The 25,493-nt window shown below is 50.7% G+C and overlaps 1 protein-coding gene across 1 annotated transcript in view; it reads right to left on the reverse strand.

The window, feature by feature from the left end:
* Nucleotides 1-1,306: 1,306 nt before the first annotated feature.
* b3galt4 (UDP-Gal:betaGlcNAc beta 1,3-galactosyltransferase, polypeptide 4) overlaps nt 1,307-25,493 on the reverse strand; it is a 155,205-nt gene continuing 131,018 nt past the window's right edge. Inside the window, exon 2 of the mRNA XM_041213376.1 lies at nt 1,307-2,562. Coding sequence (XP_041069310.1) covers nt 1,396-2,559 — 1,164 coding nt within the window. The 5' untranslated portion in view covers nt 2,560-2,562 and the 3' untranslated portion in view covers nt 1,307-1,395. The remainder of the gene's footprint in view (nt 2,563-25,493) is intronic.

Raw genomic sequence — 25,493 nt, forward strand, 5'->3', positions numbered from 1 at the left:
TGGTTATTGACCCCTCTACTAATGGAAAAAGTACCTTACTGTCCACCCTATCTATGTCCCTCATAACCTTATCCACCTCTGTCAGGTCCCCTCTCAACCTTCTCTGCTTCAAGGAAAACACCCCCAGCCTATCCAATCTTTCCTCATATCTCAGACCCTCCAGCCCAGACAGCATCCTGGTGAATCTCCTCTGCACCCTCTCCAGTGCAATCACATCCTTCCTATAATGTGGTGACCAGAACTGCACACAGCACTCCAGTTGTGGCCTAACCAGCGTTTTATACAGTTCCAGCGTAACCTCCCTGCTCTTGTATTCTATGCCTCGGTTAATAAAGGCAAGTATCCCATATGCCTTCTTAACCACCTCGTTTACTTGCCCTGCTACCTTCAGGGTTCCATGGTAATGCACACCAAGGTCCCTCTGATCTTCAGTACTTTCCAGGGCCCTACCATTCACAGAGTAATCCCTGGCCTTGTTAGCCCTCCCCAAGTACATTACCTCACACTTCTCCGGGTTGAATTCCATTTGCCACTGCTCTGCCCACCTGACCGGTCCATTGATATCCTCCTGCAGTTTACTATCCTCCTAGTTACCACCCGACCCATTTCCCTGTCATCTGTGAACTCCTTAATCATACTCCCTACATTTAAGCCCAAATCATTTACATAACCACAAACAGCAAGGACCCCAGCACCGAGCATTGTGGAACCCCACTGGGAACAGACTCCCAGTCACAGAAACATCCCTCTACCATCAGCCTCTGCTTCCTGCCTCTCAGCCAGTTTTGGATCCAATGTGCCACTTTGCCTTGGATCCCATGGGCTCTTACTCCCCTTCTCACCATGATCCACCCAGTTCCACAGGGAACAAGTCAGCAAAGTCCTGGATTTTTCTCTATGCAGCTGTTGAGTGGAACGCGAGACTTGCCCAAGCTGGATTTGGTCTGTACTGGGAAGGAGTGCGGCATTGCCAGAGGTCTTCCCTCCGAATGGGATGTGAAAATCAGGCACCCCCCCTCCCTCCAACCAACCTCGCCACTTCCAAACATTCCCAGGGATGCAGGGACCTCTCCGGGCATCCCAGAGAAACCTGGCACTGACCCAAAAGGGAAAGTAAAGTAGCTATTCATCCCCGTGTTGTAGAAGGTGCAGCAAAACTGTTTCTGATTTCACCAAGTGAGCTGATTAGTCCCAGAACACAGGATTGACATTGAGGTGGAGGCCTCATCAAACATCTGGACCTTCTCTCTCGATCTGTCTCAGCCCCCACCCCCCCGCCCCCCCCCCCCCACGTCGTGAAGTGGGAGTCTCCGCGACACATTGGGCTGGAGACTCCAGAACTCCCCTGGACCCAATCAACCTGAATGCAGCCCCAGCGGGTGCTGAGGCCCTGGGTCAAGCGGCACGGACCTGGTCCAGCAGGTTCAGCAGCTTGCAGACGAACAGGGCCGTGTACTTGGAGAGCAGCGAGCATTCTCGCCCATCGTTCACCAAGCGCCACATGGGGAGTAACTCCCCTGCTGTCATGTGGTGGGAGGTGATTATGGACTTGTAGCAGCACTGGCTGAAGTGGAAGCGGAGACCCCCAGACATCTTGGAGGTGTGGGTAGGCAGCACACCCATCCGCTTGGCGCAGATCCCAACAAAGACGTCCTCGATGCTCAACAGCGGTACAGACAGGGCAGCCACGTAGACCTTGTGCGCCATGTCTCCGGACAGCACGTAGGAGGTGCCGCTGCAGTAGTTTGGGTAGGTGTCTGCCGGGTACACCTCCTCTGACACGTAGTAGAGGCTGCTGACATTACGGATGGCACGAACGTTCCTGTGGACTCTCCCCAGATACAGGTCGGTCAGCCCATCCCCCAGTCCCAGCAGGAGCTCCACCAGGTTGTCATGGTTCAGGAAGACATCGTCATCGACCTTGAGGAGGTAGCGGGCTGTGTGGCAGTAGGTGGTGAACCAGCGCATCACCATGATGGTCTTGAAGGTCAGGTTGAGGTACGTGTCCACAAACCGGCCTTGCACCACGTCCTGGTAGCTCCTGGACTCCCAGTCGATAAGCTCCTGCTCCTTCGAGGACTCGGGCGTCCCCAGGGCAAAGAGGGTCCTCACTGCCAGGCCTCGTACCTCGCGTACGGAGCCCCAGCTCCTCCGGATAGCCTCCCGGTTCACGAGGTGCGCCGGCTTGCTGATCACAAAGTTCACCAGGAAGAGGTCAGAGCCGGCGCAGAAGCTGGGGTTGGACACCCGGTAGAACTTGGGGGCCTCTGGCTTCAGGGCCGCGGCGTCGAAGAGAGCAGCTTTCTCCCTCATCCGGGAGACCCTCCGGTCCCTGATGGAGCTGGGCACAGGGCGCAGGAGCCATTCCTCGATGTAGCCGACAGAGAAGACTGTCACCAGCAGGGCAGAGACAGCAACCAGCAGCAACGTGGTCAGGAGCCGAGACACCCTGTACTTCACCAGCCGATGGGGCAGAACATGGGGGCAGTGGACAGACAGGAAACAGCGGCAAAGTTGCACAAGCAGCTGTGTTATCCATCTCCAGGACAGACTGAGCATCGCCTGCACACAACACAAAACACTCAAATCAGACACACCACAGACCAAAAAAAACCCAGAACCCCCTCACCTCAAATTACAGCAACAACCTCCGGAAAGCTGAGTGAAACTCACAGCCTTCTGCATGTGCAGACTGAGGATATCCCAAACTCAACTCCCCGGCTCACAATAATCCACCCATTTCTCCAAACCGCACCACATCAAGATACATCATCACCCTGGAGAAATCCCAAACTAATCCCACTGCCGCACTCTCTCCCCATATCCCTGTATCAATCCAGAACTAATCCCACTGCCCCGCTCTCTCCCCATTGACCTGTATCAATCCAGAACTAATCCCACTGTCCCACTCTCTCCCCATATCCCTGTATCAATCCCCAAACTAATCCCACTGCCCCGCTCTCTCCCCATAGCCCTGTATCAATCCCAAACTAATCCCACTGCCCCGCTCTCTCCCCATTGCCCTGTATCAATCCAGAACTAATCCCACTGTCCCACTCTCTCCCCATATCCCTGTATCAATCCCCAAACTAATCCCACTGCCCCGCTCTCTCTCCATAGCCCTGTATCAATTCCCAAACTAATCCCACTGCCCTGCTCTCTCTCCATAGCCCTGTATCAATCCCCAAACTAATCCCACTGCCCTGCTCTCTCTCCATAGCCCTGTATCAATCCCCAAACTAATCCCACTGCCCTGCTCTATCCCCATAGCCCTGTATCAATCCCAAACTAATCCCACTGCCCCGCTCTATCCCCATAGCCCTGTATCAATCCCAAACTAATCCCACTGCCCCATTCTCTCCACATAGCCCTGTATCAATCCCCAAATTAATCCCACTGTCCCACTCTCTCCACATAGCCCTGTATCAATCCCCAAATTAATCCCACTGCCCTGCTCTCTACCCATAGCCCTGTATCAATCCCAAACTAATCCCACTGTACCACTATTTCCCCATAGCCCTGTATCAATCCCAAACTAATCCCACTGCCCCACTCTCTCCCCATAGCCCTGTATCAATCCCCAAAGTAAAATAATTCCACAGCCCAGCTCTCTCCCCATTGCCCTGTATCAATTCCAAACTAATCCCACTGCCCCACTCTCTCCCCATAGCCCTGTATCAATCTCCAAACAAATCCCAATGCCCTGCTCTCTCCCCATATCCCTGTATCAATCCCCAAACTAATCCCACTCCCCCACTCTCTCCCCATATCCCTCTATCAATCCCAAACTAATCCCACTGCCCCGCTATGTCCCCTTAGCCCTGTAACAATCCCCAAACTAATCCCATTGCCCCATTCTCTCCCCATAGCCCTATATCAATCCTAAACTAATCCCACTGCCCCACTCTCTCCCCATAGCCCAGTATCAATCCCAAACTAATCCCACTGCCCCATTCTCTCCCCATAGCCCTGTATCAATCCCCAAACAAATCCCACTGCCCTGCTCTCTCCCGACAGCACTCTATCAATCCCAAACTAATCCCACTGTCCCACTCTCTCCCCATTGCCCTGTATCAATCCCAAACTAATCCCACTGCCCCACTCTCTCCCCATAGCCCTGTATCAATCCCCAAACAAATCCCAATGCCCTGCTCTCTCCCCATATCCCTGTATCAATCCCCAAACTAATCCCACTCCCCCACTCTCTCCCAATATCCCTCTATCAATCCCAAACTAATCCCACTGCCCCGCTATCTCCCCATAGCCCTGTAACAATCCCCAAACTAATCCCACTGCCCCATTCTCTCTCCATAGCCCTGTATCAATCCCAAACTAATCCCACTGCCCCACTCTCTCCCCATAGCCCTGTATCAATCCCAAACTAATCCCACTGCCCCCACTCCTTCCCCAAAGCTCTATATCAAACCTAAACTAATCCCACTGCTCCACTCTCTCCCCTTAGCCCTGTATCAATCCCCAAACAAATCCCACTGCCCTGCTCTCTCCCCATATCCCTGTATCAATCCCCAAACTAATCCCACTGCCCTGCTCTCTCCCCATAGCCCTGTATCAATCCTAAACTAATCCCACTGTTACACTCTCTACCCATAGCCCTGTATCAATCCCAAACTAATCCCACTGTACCACTATCTCCCCATAGCCCTGTATCAATCCCCAAAGTAATCTCACCCCCACTCTCACCCCATAGCCCTGTATCAATCCCAAACTAATCCCACAGCATTGCTCTCTACCCATAGCCCTGTATCAATCCCCAAACTAATCCCACTGCCCCGCTCTTTCCCCATAGCCCTGTATCAATCCCCAAATTAATCCCACTGCCCTGCTTTCTACCCATAGCCCTGTATCAATCCCCAAATTAATCCCACTGCCCTGCTCTCTACCCATAGCCCTGTATCAATCCCAAACTAATCCAATTGTCCCACTCTCTCCCCATAGCCCTGTATCAATCCCAAACTAATCCCACTGCCCCGCTCTCTCCCCATTGCCCTGTATCAAAAGCAATCTAACCCCACTTCCCCACTCCCTCCCCAGCGCCCTGTATCAATCCCGAACTAATCCCACTGCCCCACTCTCTCCCAATAGCCCTGTATCAATCCCAGACTAAAGCCTCTGCCTCTCTCTCCCGATATCCTTGTATCAATCCCAAACTAATCCCACTATCCCACTCTCTCCCCAAAGCCCTGTATCTATCCCAAACTAATCGAACTGTCCCGCTCTCTCTCAAAACCCTGTCTTAATCCCCAAACTAATCCCACTGCCCTGCTCTCTCCCCATAGCCCTGTATCAATCCCCAAACTAATCCCACTGCCCTGCTCTCTCCTCATAGCCCTGTAACAATCCCAAACTAATCCCACTGCCACACCATCTCCCCATAGCCCTGTATCAATCCCCAAACTAATCCTACTGTCCCACTCTCTCCCCATTGCCCTGTATCAAGCCCAAACTAATCCCACTGCCCCACTCTCTCCCCATAGCCCTGTATCAATCCCCAAACAAATCCCACTGCCCTGCTCTCTCCCCATATCCCTGTATCAATCCCCAAACTAATCCCACTCCCCCACTCTCTCCCAATATCCCTCTATCAATCCCAAACTAATCCCACTGCCCCGCTATCTCCCCATAGCCCTGTAACAATCCCCAAACTAATCCCACTGCCCCACTCTCTCCCCATAGCCCTGTATCAATTCCCAAACTAATCCCACTGCCCCACTCTCTCCCCATAGCCCTGTATCAATCCCAAACTAATCCCACTGTCCCGCTCTCTCTCCATAGCCCTGTATCAATCTCCAAACTAATCCCACTGCCCCACTCTCTCCCCATAGCCCTGTATCAATCCCCAAACTAATCCCACTGTCCCACTATCTCCCCATAGCCCTGTATCAATCCCCAAACTAATCCCACTGCCCCACTCTCTCCCCATAGCCCTGTATCAATTCCCAAACTAATCCCACTGCCCCGCTCTCTCTCCCCATAGCCCCATATCAATCCCCAAACTAATCCCACTGCCCCACTCTCTCCCCAAAGCCCTGTATCAATCCCAAACTAATCCCACAGACCCACTCTCTCCACCTTGCCCTGTATCAATCCCAAAGTAATCCCACTGCCCCAGTCTATCGCAATAGCCCTGTTTCAATCCCAAACTAATCCCACTGTCCCACTCTCTCCCCATTGCTCTGTATCAATCCCAAACTAATCCCACTGACTCACACTCTCTCCCCATAGCCCTGTATCAATCCCAAACAATCCCACTGCCCTGCTCTCTCCCCATAGCCCTGTATCAATCCCAAACTAATCCCACTGTCCCACTCTCTCCCCATAGCCCTGTATCAATCCCAAACTAATCCCACTGTCCCACTCTCTCCCCATAGCCCTGTATCAATCCCAAACTAATCCCACTTCCCCACTCTCTCCCCATCACCCTGTATCAATCCCGAAATAATCCCACTGCCCGCTCTCTCCCCATAGCCCTGTATCAATCCCAATCTAACCCCACTTCTCCACTCCCTCCCCAGCGCCCTGTATCAATCCCGAACTAATCCCTCTGCCCCACTCTCTCCCAATAGCCCTGTATCAATCCCAGACTAAACCTCTGCCTCTCTCTCCCGATATGCTTGTTTCAATCCCAAACTAATCCCACTGTCAAACTCTCTCCCCAAAGCCCTGTATCAATCCCCAAACTAAACCCACTGACCCACTCTCTCCCCATAGCCCTGTATCAATCCCAAACTAATCCCACTGCCCTGCTCTCTCCCCATAGCCCTGTATCAATCCTCAAACTAATCCCACTGTCCTGCTCTCTCCCCATAGTCCTGTTTCAATGCCGAACTAACCCTACTGTCCCATTCTCTCCCCATAACCCTGCATCAACCTCAAACAAATCCCACTGCTCAACTCTCCCCATTGCCCTGTATCAGTCCCAAACTAATCCCACTGACCCACTCTCTCCCCATAGCCCTGTATCAATCCCAAACTAATGCCAAGGTCCCCCTCTCTACCCATAGCCCTGCATCAACCCCAAACTAATCCCACTGCTCCACTCTCTCCCCATTGCCCTGTATCAATCCCAAAGAAATCCCACAGCCCCACTCTTTCCCCATAGTCTTGTATCAATCCCCAAACTAATCCCACTCCCCCACTCTCTCCTCAGAGCCTGGTATCAATTTTCAAAGTATTCCCACTGCCCAACTCTCTCCCGATAGCCTTGTATCAATCCCCAAACTAATCCCACTGACCTGCTCTCTCCCCATATCCCTCTATCAATCCCAAACTAATCCCACTGCCCCAATCCATCCCCAAAGCCCTATATCAATCCTAAACTAATCCCACTGCCCCACTTTCTCCCCATAGCCCTGTATCAATCCCCAAACTAATCCCACTGCCCCGCTATCTCCCCATAGCCCTGTATCAATCCCAAACTAATCCCACTGCCCCACTCCATCCCCAAAGCCCTATATCAATCCTAAACTAATCCCAATGCCCCACTTTCTCCCCATAGCCCTGTATCAATCCCCAAATAAATCCCACTGCCTTGCTCGCTCCCCATAGCCCTGTATCAATCCTAAACTAATCCCACTGCCCCGCTCTCTCCCCATAGTCCTGCACCAGCCCCAAACTAACCTCACTTCCCCACTCTCTCCCCAGCGCCATGTATTAATCCCCAAACTAATCCCACTGACCCACTCTCTCCCCATAGCCCTGTATCAATCCCCAAACTAATCCCACTGCCCTGGTCTCTCCCCATAGCCCTGTATCAACCCCCAAACTAATCCCACTGTCCCGCTCTCTCCCCAAAGACCTGTATCAATCCCAAACTAATCCAACTGTCCCGCTCTCTCCCCAAAACCCTGTATTAATCCCCAAACTAATCCCACTGACCCACTCTCTCCCCATAGCCCTGTATCAATCCCCAAACTAATCCCACTGCCCTGGTCTCTCCCCATAGTCCTGTTTCAATGCCGAACTAACCCTACTGTCCCATTCTCACCCCATAGCCCTGCATCAACCTCAAACTAATCCCACTGCTCAACTCTTTCCCCATTGCCCTGTATCAATCCCAAACTAATGCCAAGGTCCCACTCTCTCCCCATAGCCCTGTATCAATCCTCAAACTAATCCCAATGCCCCGCTCTCTCCCCATAACCCTGTATCAATCCCCAAACTAATCCCACTGCCCTGCTCTCTCCCCATAGCCCTGTATCAATCCTCAAACTAATCCCAATGCCCCGCTCTCTCCCCATAACCCTGTATCAATCCCCAAACTAATCCCACTGCCCTGCTCTCTCCCCATAACCCTGTATCAATCCAAAAACTAATCCCAACTCCACACTCTCCCCATAGCCCTGTATCAATCCCCAAATTAATCCCACTGCTCCACTCTCTCCCCATTGCCCTGTATCAATCCCAAACTAATCACATCACCCCACTCTCTCCCCATAGCCCTGCATCAATCCCAAACTAATCCCACTGCCCCACTGGCTCCCAATAGCCTTGTATCAATCCCCAAACTAATCCCACTGCCTGACTGTCTCCCCATAGCCCTGTATAAATGCACAAACTATTACCACTGCCCCACTCTCTCCCGATAGACTTGTATTAATCCCCAAACAAATCCCACTGCCCCAATCCCTCCCCATAGCCCTCTATCAATCCCAAACTAATCCCACTGCCCCACTCTCTCCCCATATCCCTGTATCAATCCCAAAATAATCCCACTGTCCCACTATCTCCCCATAGTCCTGTATCTATTCCCAAACTAATCCCCCTGCCCTGCTCTCTCCCCATAGACCTGTATCAACCCCAATCTAATCCCACTGCCCCACTCTCCCCCATAGCCCTGTATCAATCCCCAAACTAATCCCACTGACCTGCTCTCTCCCCATTGCCCTGTTTCAATGCAGAACTAATCCCACAGCCCCACTCTTTCCCCATATGTCTGTATCAATCCCAAAACTAATCCCACTGCCCCGCTCCATCCTCAGAGCCTGGTATCAATTCCCAAAGTATTCCCACAGCCCAACTCTATCCCGATAGCCCTGTATCTTTCCCTAACTAATCCCACTGCCCTGCATTCTCCCGAGAGCCCTGTATCAATCCCAAAATAATCCCACTGCCCTGCTCTCTTCCCATTGCCCTGTATCAATCCCCGAACTAATCCCACTGTCCAACTCTCCCTCCATCGCCCTGCATCGATCCCCAAACTGATCCCACCCCCAAAACTCTCCCCATGGCCCTGTATCAATCCAAAACTAATCCAACTGTCCCAATCTCTCCCCAGAGCCCAGTCTCAATCCCCAAACTAATCCCACTGCCCTGCTCTCTCCCCATAGCCAGGTATTAATCCCCAAAGTAATCCAACACCAACGATCTCTCCAACTAAAAGGGGAATAATCAAAAGAGTGGGATAAGTCTGAGTGGGATTTTAACGTGTTTGGGGAGTGAGTGGGATCAGACTGCGTGGGATATTAAAGGGTTTGGGGAGTGAGTGTGACAGACTGGGTGGGATATTAAAGGGTTTGGGGAGTGAGTGTGACAGACTGGGTGGGATATTAAAGGGTTTGGGGAGTGAGTGTGACAGACTGGGTGGGATATTAAAGGGTTTGGGGAGTGAGTGGGATCAGACTGGGTGGGATATTAAAGGGTTTGGGGAGTGAGTGGGATCAGACTGGGTGGGATATTAAAGGGTTTGGGGAGTGGGTGTGACAGACTGGGTGGGATATTAAAGGGTTTGGGGAGTGAGTGGAATCAGACTGGGTGGGATATTAAAGGGTTTGGGGAGTGAGTGGAATCAGACTGGGTGGGATATTAAAGGGTTTGGGGAGTGAGTGTGACACACTGGGTGGGATAATAAAGAGCTCAGCGAGTGAGTGTGACAGACTGGGTGGGATATTAAAGGGTTTGGGGAGTGAGTGTGACAGACTGGGTGGGATATTAAAGGGTTTCGGGAGTGAGTGGGTTCAGACTGGGTGGGATATTAAAGGGTTTGGGGAGTGAGTGTGACAGACTGGGTGGGATATTAAAGGGTTTGGGGAGTGAGTGTGAAAGACTGGGTGGGATATTAAAGGGTTTGGGGAGTGAGTGGGATCAGACTGGGTGGGATATTAAAGGGTTTGGGGAGTGAGTGTGACAGACTGGGTGGGATATTAAAGGGTTTGGGGAGTGAGTGGGATCAGACTGGGTGGGATATTAAAGGGTTTGGGGAGTGAGTGTGACAGACTGGGTGGGATATTAAAGGGTTTGGGGAGTGAGTGGTATCAGACTGGGTGGGATATTAAAGGGTTTGGGGAGTGAGTGTGACAGACTGGGTGGGATATTAAAGGGTTTGGGGAGTGAGTGTGACAGACTGGGTGGGATATTAAAGGGTTTGGGAAGTGAGTGTGACAGACTGGGTGGGATATTAAAGGGTTTGGGAAGTGAGTGGGATCAGACTGGGTGGGATATTAAAGGGTTTGGGGAGTGAGTGGGATCAGACTGGGTGGGATATTAAAGGGTGTGTGGAGTGAGTGAAAAATACTGGGTGGGATATTAAAGGGTTTGGGGAGTGAGTGGGATCAGACTGGGTGGGATATTAAAGGGTTTGGGAAGTGAGTGGGATCAGACAGGGTGGGATATTAAAGGGTTTGGGGAGTGAGTGGGATCAGACTGGGTGGGATATTAAAGAGTTTGGGGAGTGAGTGTGACAGACTGGGTGGGATATTAAAGGGTTTGGGGAGTGAGTGTGACAGACTGGGTGGGATATTAAAGGGTTTGGGGAGTGAGTGGATCAGACTGGGTGGGATATTAAAGGGTTTGGGGAGTGAGTGTGACAGACTGGGTGGGATATTAAAAGGTTTGGGGAGTGAGTGTAACAGACTGGGTGGGATATTAAAGGGTTTGTGGAGTGAGTGTGACAGACTGGGTGGGATATTAAAGGGTTTGGGGAGTGAGTGGGATCAGACTGGGTGGGATATTTCAGGGTTTGGGGAGTGAGTGTAACAGACTGGGTGGGATATTAAAGGGTTCGGGGAGTGAGTGTGACAGACTGGGTGGGATATTAAAGGGTTTGGGGAGTGAGTGGCATCAGACTGGGTGGGATATTAAAGGGTTTGGGGATCGAGTGTGACAGACTGGGTGGGATATTAAAGGGTTTGGGGAGTGAGTGGGATCAGACTGGGTGGGATATTAAAGGGTTTGTGGAGTGAGTGAAAAATACTGGGTGGGATATTAAAGGGTTTGGGGAGTGAGTGTGACAGACAGGGTGGGATATTAAAGGGTTTGGGGACTGAGTGTGACAGACAGGGTGGGATATTAAAGGGTTTGGGGAGTGAGTGGGATCAGACTGGGTGGGATATTAAAGGGTTTGGGGAGTGAGTGGGATCAGACTGGGTGGGATATTAAAGGGTTTGGGGAGTGAGTGTGACAGACTGGGTGGGATATTAAAGGGTTTGGGGAGTGAGTGTGACAGACTGGGTTGGATATTAAAGGGTTTGGGGACTGAGTGTGACAGACAGGGTGGGATATTAAAGGGTTTGGGGAGTGAGTTTGACAGACTGGGTGGGATATTAAAGGGTTTGGGGAGTGAGTGGGATCAGACTGGGTGGGATATTAAAGTGTTTGGGGAGTGAGTGTGACAGACTGGGTGGGATATTAAAGGGTTTGGGGAGTGAGTGTGACAGACTGGGTGGGTTATTAAAGGTTTCGGGGAGTGAGTGGGATCAGACTGGGTGGGATATTAAAGGGTTTGGGGAGTGAGTGTGACAGACTGGGTGGGATATTAAAGGGTTTGGGGAGTGAGTGTGACAGACTGGGTGGGATATTAAAGGGTTTGGGGAGTGAGTGTGACAGACTGGGTGGGATATTAAAGGGTTTGGGGAGTGAGTGTGATCAGTCTGGGTGGGATATTAAAGGTTTTGAGGAGTGAGTGGGATCAGACTGTGTGGGATATTAAAGGGTTTGGGGAGTGAGTGGGACAGACTATGTGGGATATTAAAGGGTTTGGGGAGTGAGTGTGACAGACTGGGTGGGATATTAAAGGGTTTGGGGAGTGAGTGTGACAGACTGGGTGGGATATTAAAGGGTTTGGGGTGTGAGTGTGACAGACTGGGAGGGATATTAAAGGGTTTGGGGAGTGAGTGGGATCAGACTGGGTGGGATATTTAAGGGTTTGGGGAATGAGTGTGACAGACTGGGTGGGATATTAAAGGGTTTGGGGAGTGAGTGTGACAGACTGGGTGGGATATTAAAGGGTTTGGGGAGTGAGTGGGATCAGACTGGGTGGGATATTAAAGGGTTTGGGGAGTGAGTGTGACAGACTGGGTGGGATATTAAAGGGTTTGGGGAGTGAGTGTGACAGACTGGGTGGGATATTAAAGGGTTTGGGGAGTGAGTGGGATCAGACTGGGTGGGATATTAAAGGGTTTGGGGAGTGAGTGTGACAGACTGGGTGGGATATTAAAGGGTTTGGGGAGTGAGTGGGAACAGACTGGGTGGGATATTAAAGGGTTTGGGGAGTGAGTGTGACAGACTGGGTGGGATATTAAAGGGTTTGGGGAGTGAGTGTGACAGACTGGGTGGGATATTAAAGGGTTTTGGGGAGTGAGTGTGATCAGACTGGGTGGGATATTAAAGGGTTTGGGGAGTGAGTGTGACAGACTGGGTGGGATATTAAAGGGTTTGGGGAGTGAGTGTGATCAGACTGGGTGGGATATTAAAGTGTTTGGGGAGTGAGTGTGACAGACTGGGTGGGATATTAAAGGGTTTGGGGAGTGAGTGGGATCAGACTGGGTTGGATATTAAAGGGTTTGGGGAGTGAGTGTGACAGACTGGGTGGGATATTAAAGGGTTTGGGGAGTGAGTGTGACAGACTGGGTGGGATATTAAAGTGTTTGGGGAGTGAGTGTGACAGACTGGGTGGGATATTAAAGGGTTTGGGGAGTGAGTGTGACAGACTGGGTGGGATATTAAAGGGTTTGGGGAGTGAGTGTGACAGACTGGGTGGGATATTAAAGGGTTTGGGGAGTGAGTGTGACAGACTGGGAGGGATATTAAAGGGTTTGGGGAGTGAGTGGGATCAGACTGGGTGGGATATTTAAGGGTTTGGGGAATGAGTGTGACAGACTAGGTGGGATATTAAAGGGTTTGCGAGTGAGGTTGACAGACTGGGTGGGATATTAAAGGGTTTGGGGAGTGAGTGGGATCAGACTGGGTGGGATATTAAAGGGTTTGGGGAGTGAGTGTGACAGACTGGGTGGGATATTAAAGGGTTTGGGGAGTGAGTGGGATCAGACTGGGTGGGATATTAAAGGGTCTGTGGAGTGAGTGAAAAATACTGGGTGGGATATTAAAGGGTTTGGGGAGTGAGTGTGACAGACTGGGTGGGATATTAAAGGGTTTGGGGAGTGAGTGTGACAGACTGGGTGGGATATTAAAGGGTTTGGGGAGTGAGTGGGATCAGACTGGGTGGGATATTAAAGGGTTTGGGGAGTGAGTGTGACAGACTGGGTGGGATATTAAAGGGTTTGGGGAGTGAGTGGGATCAGACTGGGTGGGATATTAAAGGGTTTGGGGAGTGAGTGTGACAGACTGGGTGGGATATTAAAGGTTTGGGGAGTGAGTGGGATCAGACTGGGTGGGATATTAAAGGGTTTGGGGAGTGAGTGGGACAGACTGGGTGGGATATTAAAGGGTTTGGGGAGTGAGTGTGACAGACTGGGTGGGATATTAAAGGGTTTGGGGAGTGAGTGGGATCAGACTGGGTGGGATATTAAAGTGTTTGGGGAGTGAGTGTGATCAGACTGGGTGGGATATTAAAGGGTTTGGGGAGTGAGTGTGACAGACTGGGTGGGATATTAAAGGGTTTGGGGAGTGAGTGTGACAGACTGGGTGGGATATTAAAGGGTTTGGGGATCGAGTGTGACAGACTGGGTGGGATATTAAAGGGTTTGGGGAGTGAGTGGGATCAGACTGGGTGGGATATTAAAGGGTTTGGGGAGTGAGTGGGAACAGACTGGGTGGGATATTAAAGGGTTTGGGGAGTGAGTGTGACAGACTGGGTGGGATATTAAAGGGTTTGGGGAGTGAGTGTGACAGACTGGGTGGGATATTAAAGGGTTTGGGGAGTGAGTGGGATCAGACTGGGTGGGATATTAAAGGGTTTGGGGAGTGAGTGTGACAGACTGGGTGGGATATTAAAGGGTTTGGGGAGTGAGTGGGATCAGACTGGGTGGGATATTAAAGTGTTTGGGGAGTGAGTGTGACAGACTGGGTTGGATATTAAAGGGTTTGGGGAGTGAGTGTGACAGACTGGGTGGGATATTAAAGGGTTTGGGGAGTGAGTGTGACAGACTGGGTTGGATATTAAAGGGTTTGGGGAGTGAGTGTGACAGACAGGGTGGGATATTAAAGGGTTTGGGGAGTGAGTGTGACAGACTGGGTGGGATATTAAAGGGTTTGGGGAGTGAGTGGGATCAGACTGGGTGGGATATTAAAGTGTTTGGGGAGTGAGTGTGACAGACTGGGTGGGATATTAAAGGGTTTGGGGAGTGAGTGTGACAGACTGGGTGGGTTATTAAAGGGTTTGGGGAGTGAGTGGGATCAGACTGGGTGGGATATTAAAGGGTTTGGGGAGTGAGTGTGACAGACTGGGTGGGATATTAAAGGGTTTGGGGAGTGAGTGTGACAGACTGGGTGGGATATTAAAGGGTTTGGGGAGTGAGTGTGATCAGACTGGGTGGGATATTAAAGGGTTTGGGGAGTGAGTGGGATCAGACTGGGTGGGATATTAAAGGGTTTGGGGAGTGAGTGGGACAGACTGGGTGGGATATTAAAGGGTTTGGGGAGTGAGTGTGACAGACTGGGTGGGATATTAAAGGGTTTGGGGAGTGAGTGTGACAGACTGGGTGGGATATTAAAGTGTTTGGGGTGTGAGTGTGACAGACTGGGTGGGATATTAAAGGGTTTGGGGAGTGAGTGGGATCAGACTGGGTGGGATATTAAAGGGTTTGGGGAGTGAGTGTGACAGACTGGGTGGGATATTAAAGGGTTTGGGAGTGAGTGTGACAGACTGGGTGGGATATTAAAGGGTTTGGGGAGTGAGTGGGATCAGACTGGGTGGGATATTAAAGGGTTTGGGGAGTGAGTGTGACAGACTGGGTGGGATATTAAAGGGTTTGGGGAGTGAGTGTGACAGACTGGGTGGGATATTAAAGGGTTTGGGGAGTGAGTGGGATCAGACTGGGTGGGATATTAAAGGGTTTGGGGAGTGAGTGTGACAGACTGGGTGGGATATTAAAGGGTTTGGGGAGTGAGTGTGAACAGACTGGGTGGGATATTAAAGGGTTTGGGGAGTGAGTGTGACAGACTGGGTGGGATATTAAAGGGTTTGGGGAGTGAGTGTGACAGACTGGGTGGGATATTAAAGGGTTTGGGGAGTGAGTGTGATCTGTCTGGGTGGGATATTAAAGGGTTCGGGGAGTGAGTGTGACAGACTGGGTGGGATATTAAAGGGTTTGGGGAGTGAGTGGGATCAGACTGGGTGGGATATTAAAGGGTTTGGGGAGTGAGTGTGACAGACTGGGTGGGATATTAAAGGGTTTGGGGAGTGAGTGGGATCAGACTGGGTGGATATTAAAGGGTTTGGGGAGTGAGTGTGACAGACTGGGTGGGATATTAAAGGGTTGGGGAGTGAGTGTGACAGACTGGGTGGGATATTAAAGGGTTTGGGGAGTGAGTGTGACAGACTGGGTGGGATATTAAAGGGTTTGGGGAGTGAGTGTGACAGACTGGGTGGGATATTAAAGGGTTTGGGGAGTGAGTGTGACAGACTGGGTGGGATATTAAAGCTTTGGTGGAGTGAGTGTGACAGACTGGGTGGGATATTAAAGGGTTTGGGGAGTGAGTGTGACAGACTGGGTGGGATATTAAAGGGTTTGGGGAGTGAGTGTGACAGACTGGGTGGGATATTAAAGGGTTTGGGAGTGAGTGTGACAGACTGGGTGGGATATTAAAGGGTTTGGGGAGTGAGTGGGATCAGACTGGGTGGGATATTAAAGGGTTTGGGGAGTGAGTGTGAGAAACTGGGTGGGATATTAAAGGGTTTGGGAGTGAATGGGATCAGACTGTGTGGGATATTAAAGGGTTTGGGGAGTGAAGGGGTACAGACTGGGTGGGATATTAAAGGGTTTGGGGAGTGAGTGTGACAGACTGGGTGGGATATTAAAGGGTTTGGGGAGTGAGTGTGACAGACTGGGTGGGATATTAAAGGGTTTGGGGAGTGAGTGTGATCAGACTGGGTGGGATATTAAAGGGTTTGGGGAGTGAGTGTGACAGACTGGGTGGGATATTAAAGGGTTTGGGGAGTGAGTGGGATCAGACTGGGTGGGATATTAAAGGGTTTGGGGAGTGAGTGTGACAGACTGGGTGGGATATTAAAGGGTTTGGGGAGTGAGTGGGATCAGACTGGGTGGGATATTAAAGGGTTTGGGGAGTGAGTGTGACAGACTGGGTGGGATATTAATGGGTTTGGGGAGTGAGTGTGACAGACTGGGTGGGATATTAAAGTGTTTGGGGAGTGAGTGTGACAGACTGGGTGGGATATTAAAGGGTTTGGGGAGTGAGTGGGATCAGACTGGGTGGGATATTAAAGGGTTTGGGGAGTGAGTGTGACAGACTGGGTGGGATATTAAAGGGTTTGGGGAGTGAGTGTGACAGACTGGGTGGGATATTAAAGGGTTTGGGGAGTGAGTGTGACAGACTGGGTGGGATATTAAAGGGTTTGGGGAGTGAGTGGGATCAGACTGGGTGGGATATTAAAGGGTTTGGGGAGTGAGTGTGATCAGACTGGGTGGGATATTAAAGGGTTTGGGGAGTGAGTGTGACAGACTGGGTGGGATATTAAAGGGTTTGGGGAGTGAGTGGGTTCAGACTGGGTGGGATATTAAAGGGTTTGGGGAGTGAGTGTGACAGACTGGGTGGGATATTAAAGGGTTTGGGGAGTGAGTGTGACAGACTGGGTGGGATATTTAAGGGTTTGGGGAGTGAGTGTGACAGACTAGGTGGGATATTAAAGGGTTTGGGGAGTGAGGTTGACAGACTGGGTGGGATATTAAAGGGTTTGGGGAGTGAGTGGGTTCAGACTGGGTGGGATATTAAAGGGTTTGGGGAGTGAGTGTGACAGACTGGGTGGGATATTAAAGGGTTTGGGGAGTGAGTGTGACAGACTGGGTGGGATATTAAAGGGTTTGGGGAGTGAGTGTGACAGACTGGGTGGGATATTAAAGGGTTTGGGGAGTGAGTGGGATCAGACTGGGTGGGATATTAAAGTGTTTGGGGAGTGAGTGTGAAAATACTGGGTGGGATATTAAAGGGTTTGGGGAGTGAGTGTGACAGACTGGGTGGGATATTAAAGGGTTTGGGGAGTGAGTGGGATCAGACTGGGTGGGATATTAAAGGGTTTGGGGAGTGAGTGTGTCAGACTGGGTGGGATATTAAAGGGTTTGGGAAGTGAGTGTGACAGACTGGGTGGGATATTAAAGGGTTTGGGGAGTGAGTGTGACAGACTGGGTGGGATATTAAAGGGTTTGGGGAGTGAGTGGGTTCAGACTGGGTGGGATATTAAAGGGTTTGGGGAGTGAGTGTGACAGACTGGGTGGGATATTAAAGGGTTTGGGGAGTGAGTGTGACAGACTGGGTGGGATATTAAAGGGTTTGGGGAGTGAGTGTGACAGACTGGGTGGGATATTAAAGGGTTTGGGGAGTGAGTGGGATCAGACTGGGTGGGATATTAAAGGGTTTGGGGAGTGAGTGTGACAGACTGGGTGGGATATTAAAGGGTTTGGGGAGTGAGTGTGACAGACTGGGTGGGATATTAAAGGGTTTGGGGAGTGAGTGGGATCAGACTGGGTGGGATATTAAAGGGTTTGGGGAGTGAGTGTGACAGACTGGGTGGGATATTAAAGGGTTTGGTGAGTGAGTGTGATCTGACTGGGTGGGATATTAAAGGGTTTGGGGAGTGAGTGTGATCAGACTGTGTGGGATATTAAATGGTTTGGGAAGTGAGTGTGACAGCCTGGGTGGGATATTAAAGGGTTTGGGGAGTGAGTGTGATCAGACTGGGTGGGATATTAAAGGGTTTGGGGAGTGAGTGTGACAGACTGGGTGGGATATTAAAGGGTTTGGGGAGTGAGTGTGACAGACTGGGTGGGATATTAAAGGGTTTGGGGAGTGAGTGTGACAGACTGGGTGGGATATTAAAGGGTTTGGGGAGTGAGTGTGACAGACTGGGTGGGATATTAAAGGGTTTGGGGAGTGAGTGTGATCAGACTGGGTGGGATATTAAAGGGTTTGGGGAGTGAGTGTGACAGACTGGGTGGGATATTAAAGGGTTTGGGGAGTGAGTGTGACAGACTGGGTGGGATATTAAAGGGTTTGGGGAGTGAGTGTGACAGACTGGGTGGGATATTAAAGGGTTTGTGGAGTGAGTGTGACAGACTGGGTGGGATATTAAAGGGTTTGGGGAGTGAGTGTGACAGACTGGGTGGGATATTAAAGGGTTTGGGGAGTGAGTGTGACAGACTGGGTGGGATATTAAAGGGTTTGGGAGTGAGTGGGATCAGACTGGGTGGGATATTAAAGGGTTTGGGGAGTGAGTGGGATCAGACTGGGTGGGATATTAAAGGGTTTGGGGAGTGAGTGTGACAGACTGGGTGGGATATTAAAGGGTTTGGGGAGTGAGTGTGACAGACTGGGTGGGATATTAAAGGGTTTGGGGAGTGAGTGTGACAGACTGGGTGGGATATTAAAGGGTTTGGGGAGTGAGTGGGATCAGACTGGGTGGGATATTAAAGGGTTTGGGGAGTGAGTGTGACAGACTGGGTGGGATATTAAAGGGTTTGGGGAGTGAGTGTGATCAGACTGGGTGGGATATTAAAGGGTTTGGGGAGTGAGTGTGATCAGACTGGGTGGGATATTAAAGGGTTTGGGGAGTGAGTGGGATCAGACTGGGTGGGATATTAAAGGGTTTGGGGAGTGAGTGTGACAGACTGGGTGGGATATTAAAGGGTTTGGGGAGTGAGTGTGACAGACTGGGTGGGATATTAAAGGGTTTGGGGAGTGAGTGTGACAGACTGGGTGGGATATTAAAGGGTTTGGGGAGTGAGTGTGACAGACTGGGTGGGATATTAAAGGGTTTGGGGAGTGAGTGTGACAGACTGGGTGGGATATTAAAGGGTTTGGGGAGTGAGTGTGACAGACTGGGTGGGATATTAAAGGGTTTGGGGAGTGAGTGTGACAGACTGGGTGGGATATTAAAGTGTTTGGGGAGTGAGTGTGACAGACTGGGTGGGATATTAAAGGGTTTGGGGAGTGCGTGTGACAGACTGGGTGGGATATTAAAGGGTTTGGGGAGTGAGTGGGATCAGACTGGGTGGGATATTAAAGGGTTTGGGGAGTGAGTGTGACAGACTGGGTGGGATATTAAAGGGTTTGGGGAGTGAGTGTGACAGACTGGGTGGGATATTAAAGGGTTTGGGGAGTGAGTGGGACAGACTGGGTGGGATATTAAAGGGTTTGGGAGTGAGTGTGACAGACTGGGTGGGATATTAAAGGGTTTGGGGAGTGAGTGTGACAGACTGGGTGGGATATTAAAGGGTTTGGGGAGTGAGTGTGACAGACTGGGTGGGATATTAAAGGGTTTGGGGAGTGAGTGGGATCAGACTGGGTGGGATATTAAAGGGTTTGGGGAGTGAGTGTGACAGACTGGGTGGGATATTAAAGGGTTTGGGGAGTGAGTGTGACAGACTGGGTGGGATATTAAAGGGTTTGGGGAGTGAGTGTGACAGACTGGGTAGATATTAAAGGGTTTGGGGAATGAGTGTGACAGACTGGGTGGGATATTAAAGGGTTTGGGGAGTGAGTGTGACAGACTGGGTGGGATATTAAAGGGTTTGGGGAGTGAGTGGGATCAGACTGGGTGGGATATTAAAGGGTTTGGGGAGTGAGTGTGATCAGACTGGGTGGGATATTAAAGGGTTTGGGGAGTGAGTGTGACAGACTGGGTGGGATATTAAAGGGTTTGGGGAGTGAGTGTGACAGACTGGGTGGGATATTAAAGGGTTTGGGGAGTGAGTGTGACAGACTGGGTGGGATATTAAAGGGTTTGGGGAGTGAGTGTGACAGACTGGGTGGGATATTAAAGGGTTTGGGGAGTGAGTGTGACAGACTGGGTGGGATATTAAAGGGTTTGGGGAGTGAGTGTGATCAGACTGGGTGGGATATTAAAGGGTTTGGGAGTGAGTGTGACAGACTGGGTGGGATATTAAAGGGTTTGGGGAGTGAGTGTGACAGACTGCGTGGGATATTAAAGGGTTTGGGGAGTGAGTGTGACAGACTGGGTGGGATATTAAAGGGTTTGGGGACTGAGTGTGACAGACTGGGTGGGATATTAAAGGGTTTGGGGAGTGAGTGTGTCAGACTGGGTGGGATATTAAAGGGTTTGGGGAGTGAGTGTGACAGACTGGGTGGGATATTAAAGGGTTTGGGGAGTGAGTGTGACAGACTGGGTGGGATATTAAAGGGTTTGGGGAGTGAGTGTGACAGACTGGGTGGGATATTAAAGGGTTTGGGGAGTGAGTGTGACAGACTGGGTGGGATATTAAAGGGTTTGGGGAGTGAGTGTGACAGACTGGGTGGGATATTAAAGGGTTTGGGGAGTGAGTGTGACAGACTGGGTGGGATATTAAAGGGTTTGGGGAGTGAGTGTGACAGACTGGGTGGGATATTAAAGGGTTTGGGGAGTGAGTGTGACAGACTGGGTGGGATATTAAAGGGTTTGGGGAGTGAGTGTGACAGACTGGGTGGGATATTAAAGGGTTTGGGGAGTGAGTGTGATCAGACTGGGTGGGATATTAAAGGGTTTGGGGAGTGAGTGTGACAGACTGGGTGGGATATTAAAGGGTTTGGGGAGTGAGTGTGACAGACTGGGTGGGATATTAAAGGGTTTGGGGAGTGAGTGTGACAGACTGGGTGGGATATTAAAGGGTTTGGGGAGTGAGTGTGACAGACAGAGTGGGATATTAAAGGGTTTGGGGAGGGAGTGTGACAGAGTGGGTGGGATATTAAAGGGTTTGGGGAGTGAGTGTGATCAGACTGGGTGGGATATTAAAGGGTTTGGGGAGTGAGTGGGATCAGACTGGGTGGGATAGTCAACGGTTTGGAGAGTTGAGTGTGACAGACTGGGTGTGATATTAAAGGGTTTGGGGAGTGAGTGTGACAGACTGGGTGGGATATTAAAGGGTTTGGGGAGTGAGTGGGATCAGACTGGGTGGGATATTAAAGGGTTTGGGGAGTGAGTGTGACAGACTGGGTGGGATATTAAAGGGTTTGGGGAGTGAGTGTGATCAGACTGGGTGGGATATTAAAGGGTTTGGGGAGTGAGTGGGATCAGACTGGGTGGGATATTAAAGGGTTTGGGGAGTGAGTGTGACAGACTGGGTGGGATATTAAAGGGTTTGGGGAGTGAGTGTGACAGACTGGGTGGGATATTAAAGGGTTTGGGGAGTGAGTGTGACAGACTGGGTGGGATATTAAAGGATTTGGGGAGTGAGTGTGACAGACTGGGTGGGATATTAAAGGGTTTGGGGAGTGAGTGTGACAGACTGGGTGGGATATTAAAGGGTTTGGGGAGTGAGTGTGACAGACTGGGTGGGATATTAAAGGGTTTGGGGAGTGAGTGTGACAGACTGGGTGGGATATTAAAGGGTTTGGGGAGTGAGTGTGACAGACTGGGTGGGATATTAAAGGGTTTGGGGAGTGAGTGTGACAGACTGGGTGGGATATTAAAGGGTTTGGGGAGTGAGTGTGACAGACTGGGTGGGATATTAAAGGGTTTGGGGAGTGAGTGTGACAGACTGGGTGGGATATTAAAGGGTTTGGGGAGTGAGTGTGACAGACTGGGTGGGATATTAAAGGGTTTGGGGAGTGAGTGTGACAGACTGGGTGGGATATTAAAGGGTTTGGGGAGTGAGTGTGACAGACTGGGTGGGATATTAAAGGGTTTGGGGAGTGAGTGTGACAGACTGGGTGGGATATTAAAGGGTTTGGGGAGTGAGTGTGACAGACTGGGTGGGATATTAAAGGGTTTGGGGAGTGAGTGTGACAGACTGGGTGGGATATTAAAGGGTTTGGGGAGTGAGTGTGACAGACTGGGTGGGATATTAAAGGGTTTGGGGAGTGAGTGTGACAGACTGGGTGGGATATTAAAGGGTTTGGGGAGTGAGTGTGACAGACTGGGTGGGATATTAAAGGGTTTGGGGAGTGAGTGTGACAGACTGGGTGGGATATTAAAGGGTTTGGGGAGTGAGTGTGACAGACTGGGTGGGATATTAAAGGGTTTGGGGAGTGAGTGGGATAAGAATGGGTGGGATATTAAAGGGTTTGGGGAGTGAGTGTGACAGACTGGGTGGGATATTAAAGGGTTTGGGGAGTGAGTGGGATCAGACTGGGTGGGATATTAAAGAGTTTGAGGAGTGAGTGGATCAGACTGGGTGGGATATTAAAGGGTTTGGGGAGTGAGTGTGACAGACTGGGTGGGATATTAAAGGGTTTGGGGAGTGAGTGTGATCAGACTGGGTGGGATATTAAAGGGTTTGGGGAGTGAGTGTGACAGACTGGGTGGGATATTAAAGGGTTTGGGGAGTGAGTGTGACAGACTGGGTGGGATATTAAAGGGTTTGGGGAGTGAGTGTGACAGACTGGGTGGGATATTAAAGGGTTTGGGGGAGTGAGTGTGACAGACTGGGTGGGATATTAAAGGGTTTGGAGAATGTGTGTGACAGACTGGGTGGGATATTAAAGGGTTTGGGGAGTGTGTGTGACAGACTGGGTGGGATATTAAAGGGTTTGGGGAGTGAGTGTGACAGACTGGGTGGGATATTAAAGGGTTTGGGGAGTGAGTGTGACAGACTGGGTGGGATATTAAAGGGTTTGGGGAGTGAGTGGTATCAGACTGGGTGGGATATTTAAGGGTTTGGGGAGTGAGTGTGACAGACTGGGTGGGATATTAAAGGGTTTGGGGAGTGAGTGTGACAGACTGGGTGGGATATTAAAGGGTTTGGGGAGTGAGTGTGACAGACTGGGTGGGATATTAAAGGGTTTGGGGAGTGAGTGTGACAGACTGGGTGGGATATTAAAGGGTTTGGGGAGTGAGTGTGACAGACTGGGTGGGATATTAAAGGGTTTGGGGAGTGAGTGTGACAGACTGGGTGGGATATTAAAGGGTTTGGGGAGTGAGTGTGACAGACTGGGTGGGATATTAAAGGGTTTGGGGAGTGAGTGTGACAGACTGGGTGGGATATTAAAGGGTTTGGGGAGTGAGTGTGACAGACTGGGTGGGATATTAAAGGGTTTGGGGAGTGAGTGTGATCAGACTGGGTGGGATATTAAAGGGTTTGGGGAGTGAGTGTGACAGACTGGGTGGGATATTAAAGGGTTTGGGGAGTGAGTGTGACAGACTGGGTGGGATATTAAAGGGTTTGGGGAGTGAGTGTGACAGACTGGGTGGGATATTAAAGAGTTTGGGGACTGAGTGTATCAGACTGGGTGGGATATTAAAGGGTTTGGGGAGTGAGTGTGACAGACTGGGTGGGATATTAAAGGGTTTGGGGAGTGAGTGGGACAGACTGGGTGGGATATTAAAGGGTTTGGGGAGTGAGTGGGATCAGACTGGGTGGGATATTAAAGGGTTTGGGGAGTGAGTGTGACAGACTGGGTGGGATATTAAAGGGTTTGGGGAGTGAGTGTGACAGACTGGGTGGGATATTAAAGGGTTTGGGGAGTGAGTGTGACAGACTGGTGGGATATTAAAGGGTTTGGGGAGTGAGTGGGACAGACTGGGTGGGATATTAAAGGGTTTGGGGAGTGAGTGTGACAGACTGGTTGGGATATTAAAGGGTTTGGGGAGTGAGTGTGATCAGACTGGGTGGGATATTAAAGGGTTTGGGGAGTGAGTGTGACAGACTGGGTGGGATATTAAAGGGTTTGGGGAGTGAGTGGGATCAGACTGGGTGGGATATTAAAGGGTTTGGGGAGTGAGTGTGACAGACTGGGTGGGATATTAAAGGGTTTGGGGAGTGAGTGTGATCAGACTGGGTGGGATATTAAAGGGTTTGGGGAGTGAGTGTGACAGACTGGGTGGGATATTAAAGGGTTTGGGGAGTGAGTGTGACAGACTGGGTGGGATATTAAAGGGTTTGGGGAGTGAGTGGGACAGACTGGGTGGGATATTAAAGGGTTTGGGGAGTGAGTGTGACAGACTGGGTGGGATATTAAAGGGTTTGGGGAGTGAGTGTGATCAGACTGGGTGGGATATTAAAGGGTTTGGGGAGTGAGTGTGACAGACTGGGTGGGATATTAAAGGGTTTGGGGAGTGAGTGTGACAGACTGGGTGGGATATTAAAGGGTTTGGGGAGTGAGTGGGATCAGACTGGGTGGGATATTAAAGGGTTTGGGGAGTGAGTGGATCAGACTGGGTGGGATATTAAAGGGTTTGGGGAGTGAGTGGGATCAGACTGGGTGGGATATTAAAGGGTTTGGGGAGTGAGTGTGACAGACTGGGTGGGATATTAAAGGGTTTGGGGAGTGAGTGTGACAGACTGGGTGGGATATTAAAGGGTTTGGGGAGTGAGTGTGACAGACTGGGTGGGATATTAAAGGGTTTGGGGAGTGAGTGTGACAGACTGGGTGGGATATTAAAGGGTTTGGGGAGTGAGTGTGACAGACTGGGTGGGATATTAAAGGGTTTGGGGAGTGAGTGGGATCAGACTGGGTGGGATATTAAAGGGTTTGGGGAGTGAGTGTGACAGACTGGGTGGGATATTAAAGGGTTTGGGGGAGTGAGTGTGACAGACTGGGTGGGATATTAAAGGGTTTGGGGAGTGAGTGTGACAGACTGGGTGGGATATTAAAGGGTTTGGGGAGTGAGTGGGATCAGACTGGGTGGATATTAAAGGGTTTGGGGAGTGAGTGTGACAGACTGGGTGGGATATTAAAGGGTTTGGGGAGTGAGTGTGACAGACTGGGTGGGATATTAAAGGGTTTGGGGAGTGAGTGTGACAGACTGGGTGGGATATTAAAGGGTTTGGGGAGTGAGTGTGATCAGACTGGGTGGGATATTAAAGGGTTTGTGGAGTGAGTGTGACAGACTGGGTGGGATATTAAAGGGTTTGGGGAGTGAGTGTGACAGACTGGGTGGGATATTAAAGGGTTTGGGGAGTGAGTGTGACAGACTGGGTGGGATATTAAAGGGTTTGGGGAGTGAGTGTGATCAGACTGGGTGGGATATTAAAGGGTTTGGGGAGTGAGTGGGATCAGACTGGGTGGGATATTAAAGGGTTTTGGGGAGTGAGTGTGACAGACTGGGTGGGATATTAAAGGGTTTGGGGAGTGAGTGTGACAGACTGGGTGGGATATTAAAGGGTTTGGGGAGTGAGTGTGATCAGACTGGG

This window comes from Carcharodon carcharias, chromosome 19, assembly GCF_017639515.1.
Source record: "Carcharodon carcharias isolate sCarCar2 chromosome 19, sCarCar2.pri, whole genome shotgun sequence".
In the NCBI taxonomy this organism is placed as follows: Eukaryota; Metazoa; Chordata; class Chondrichthyes; order Lamniformes; family Lamnidae; genus Carcharodon; species Carcharodon carcharias.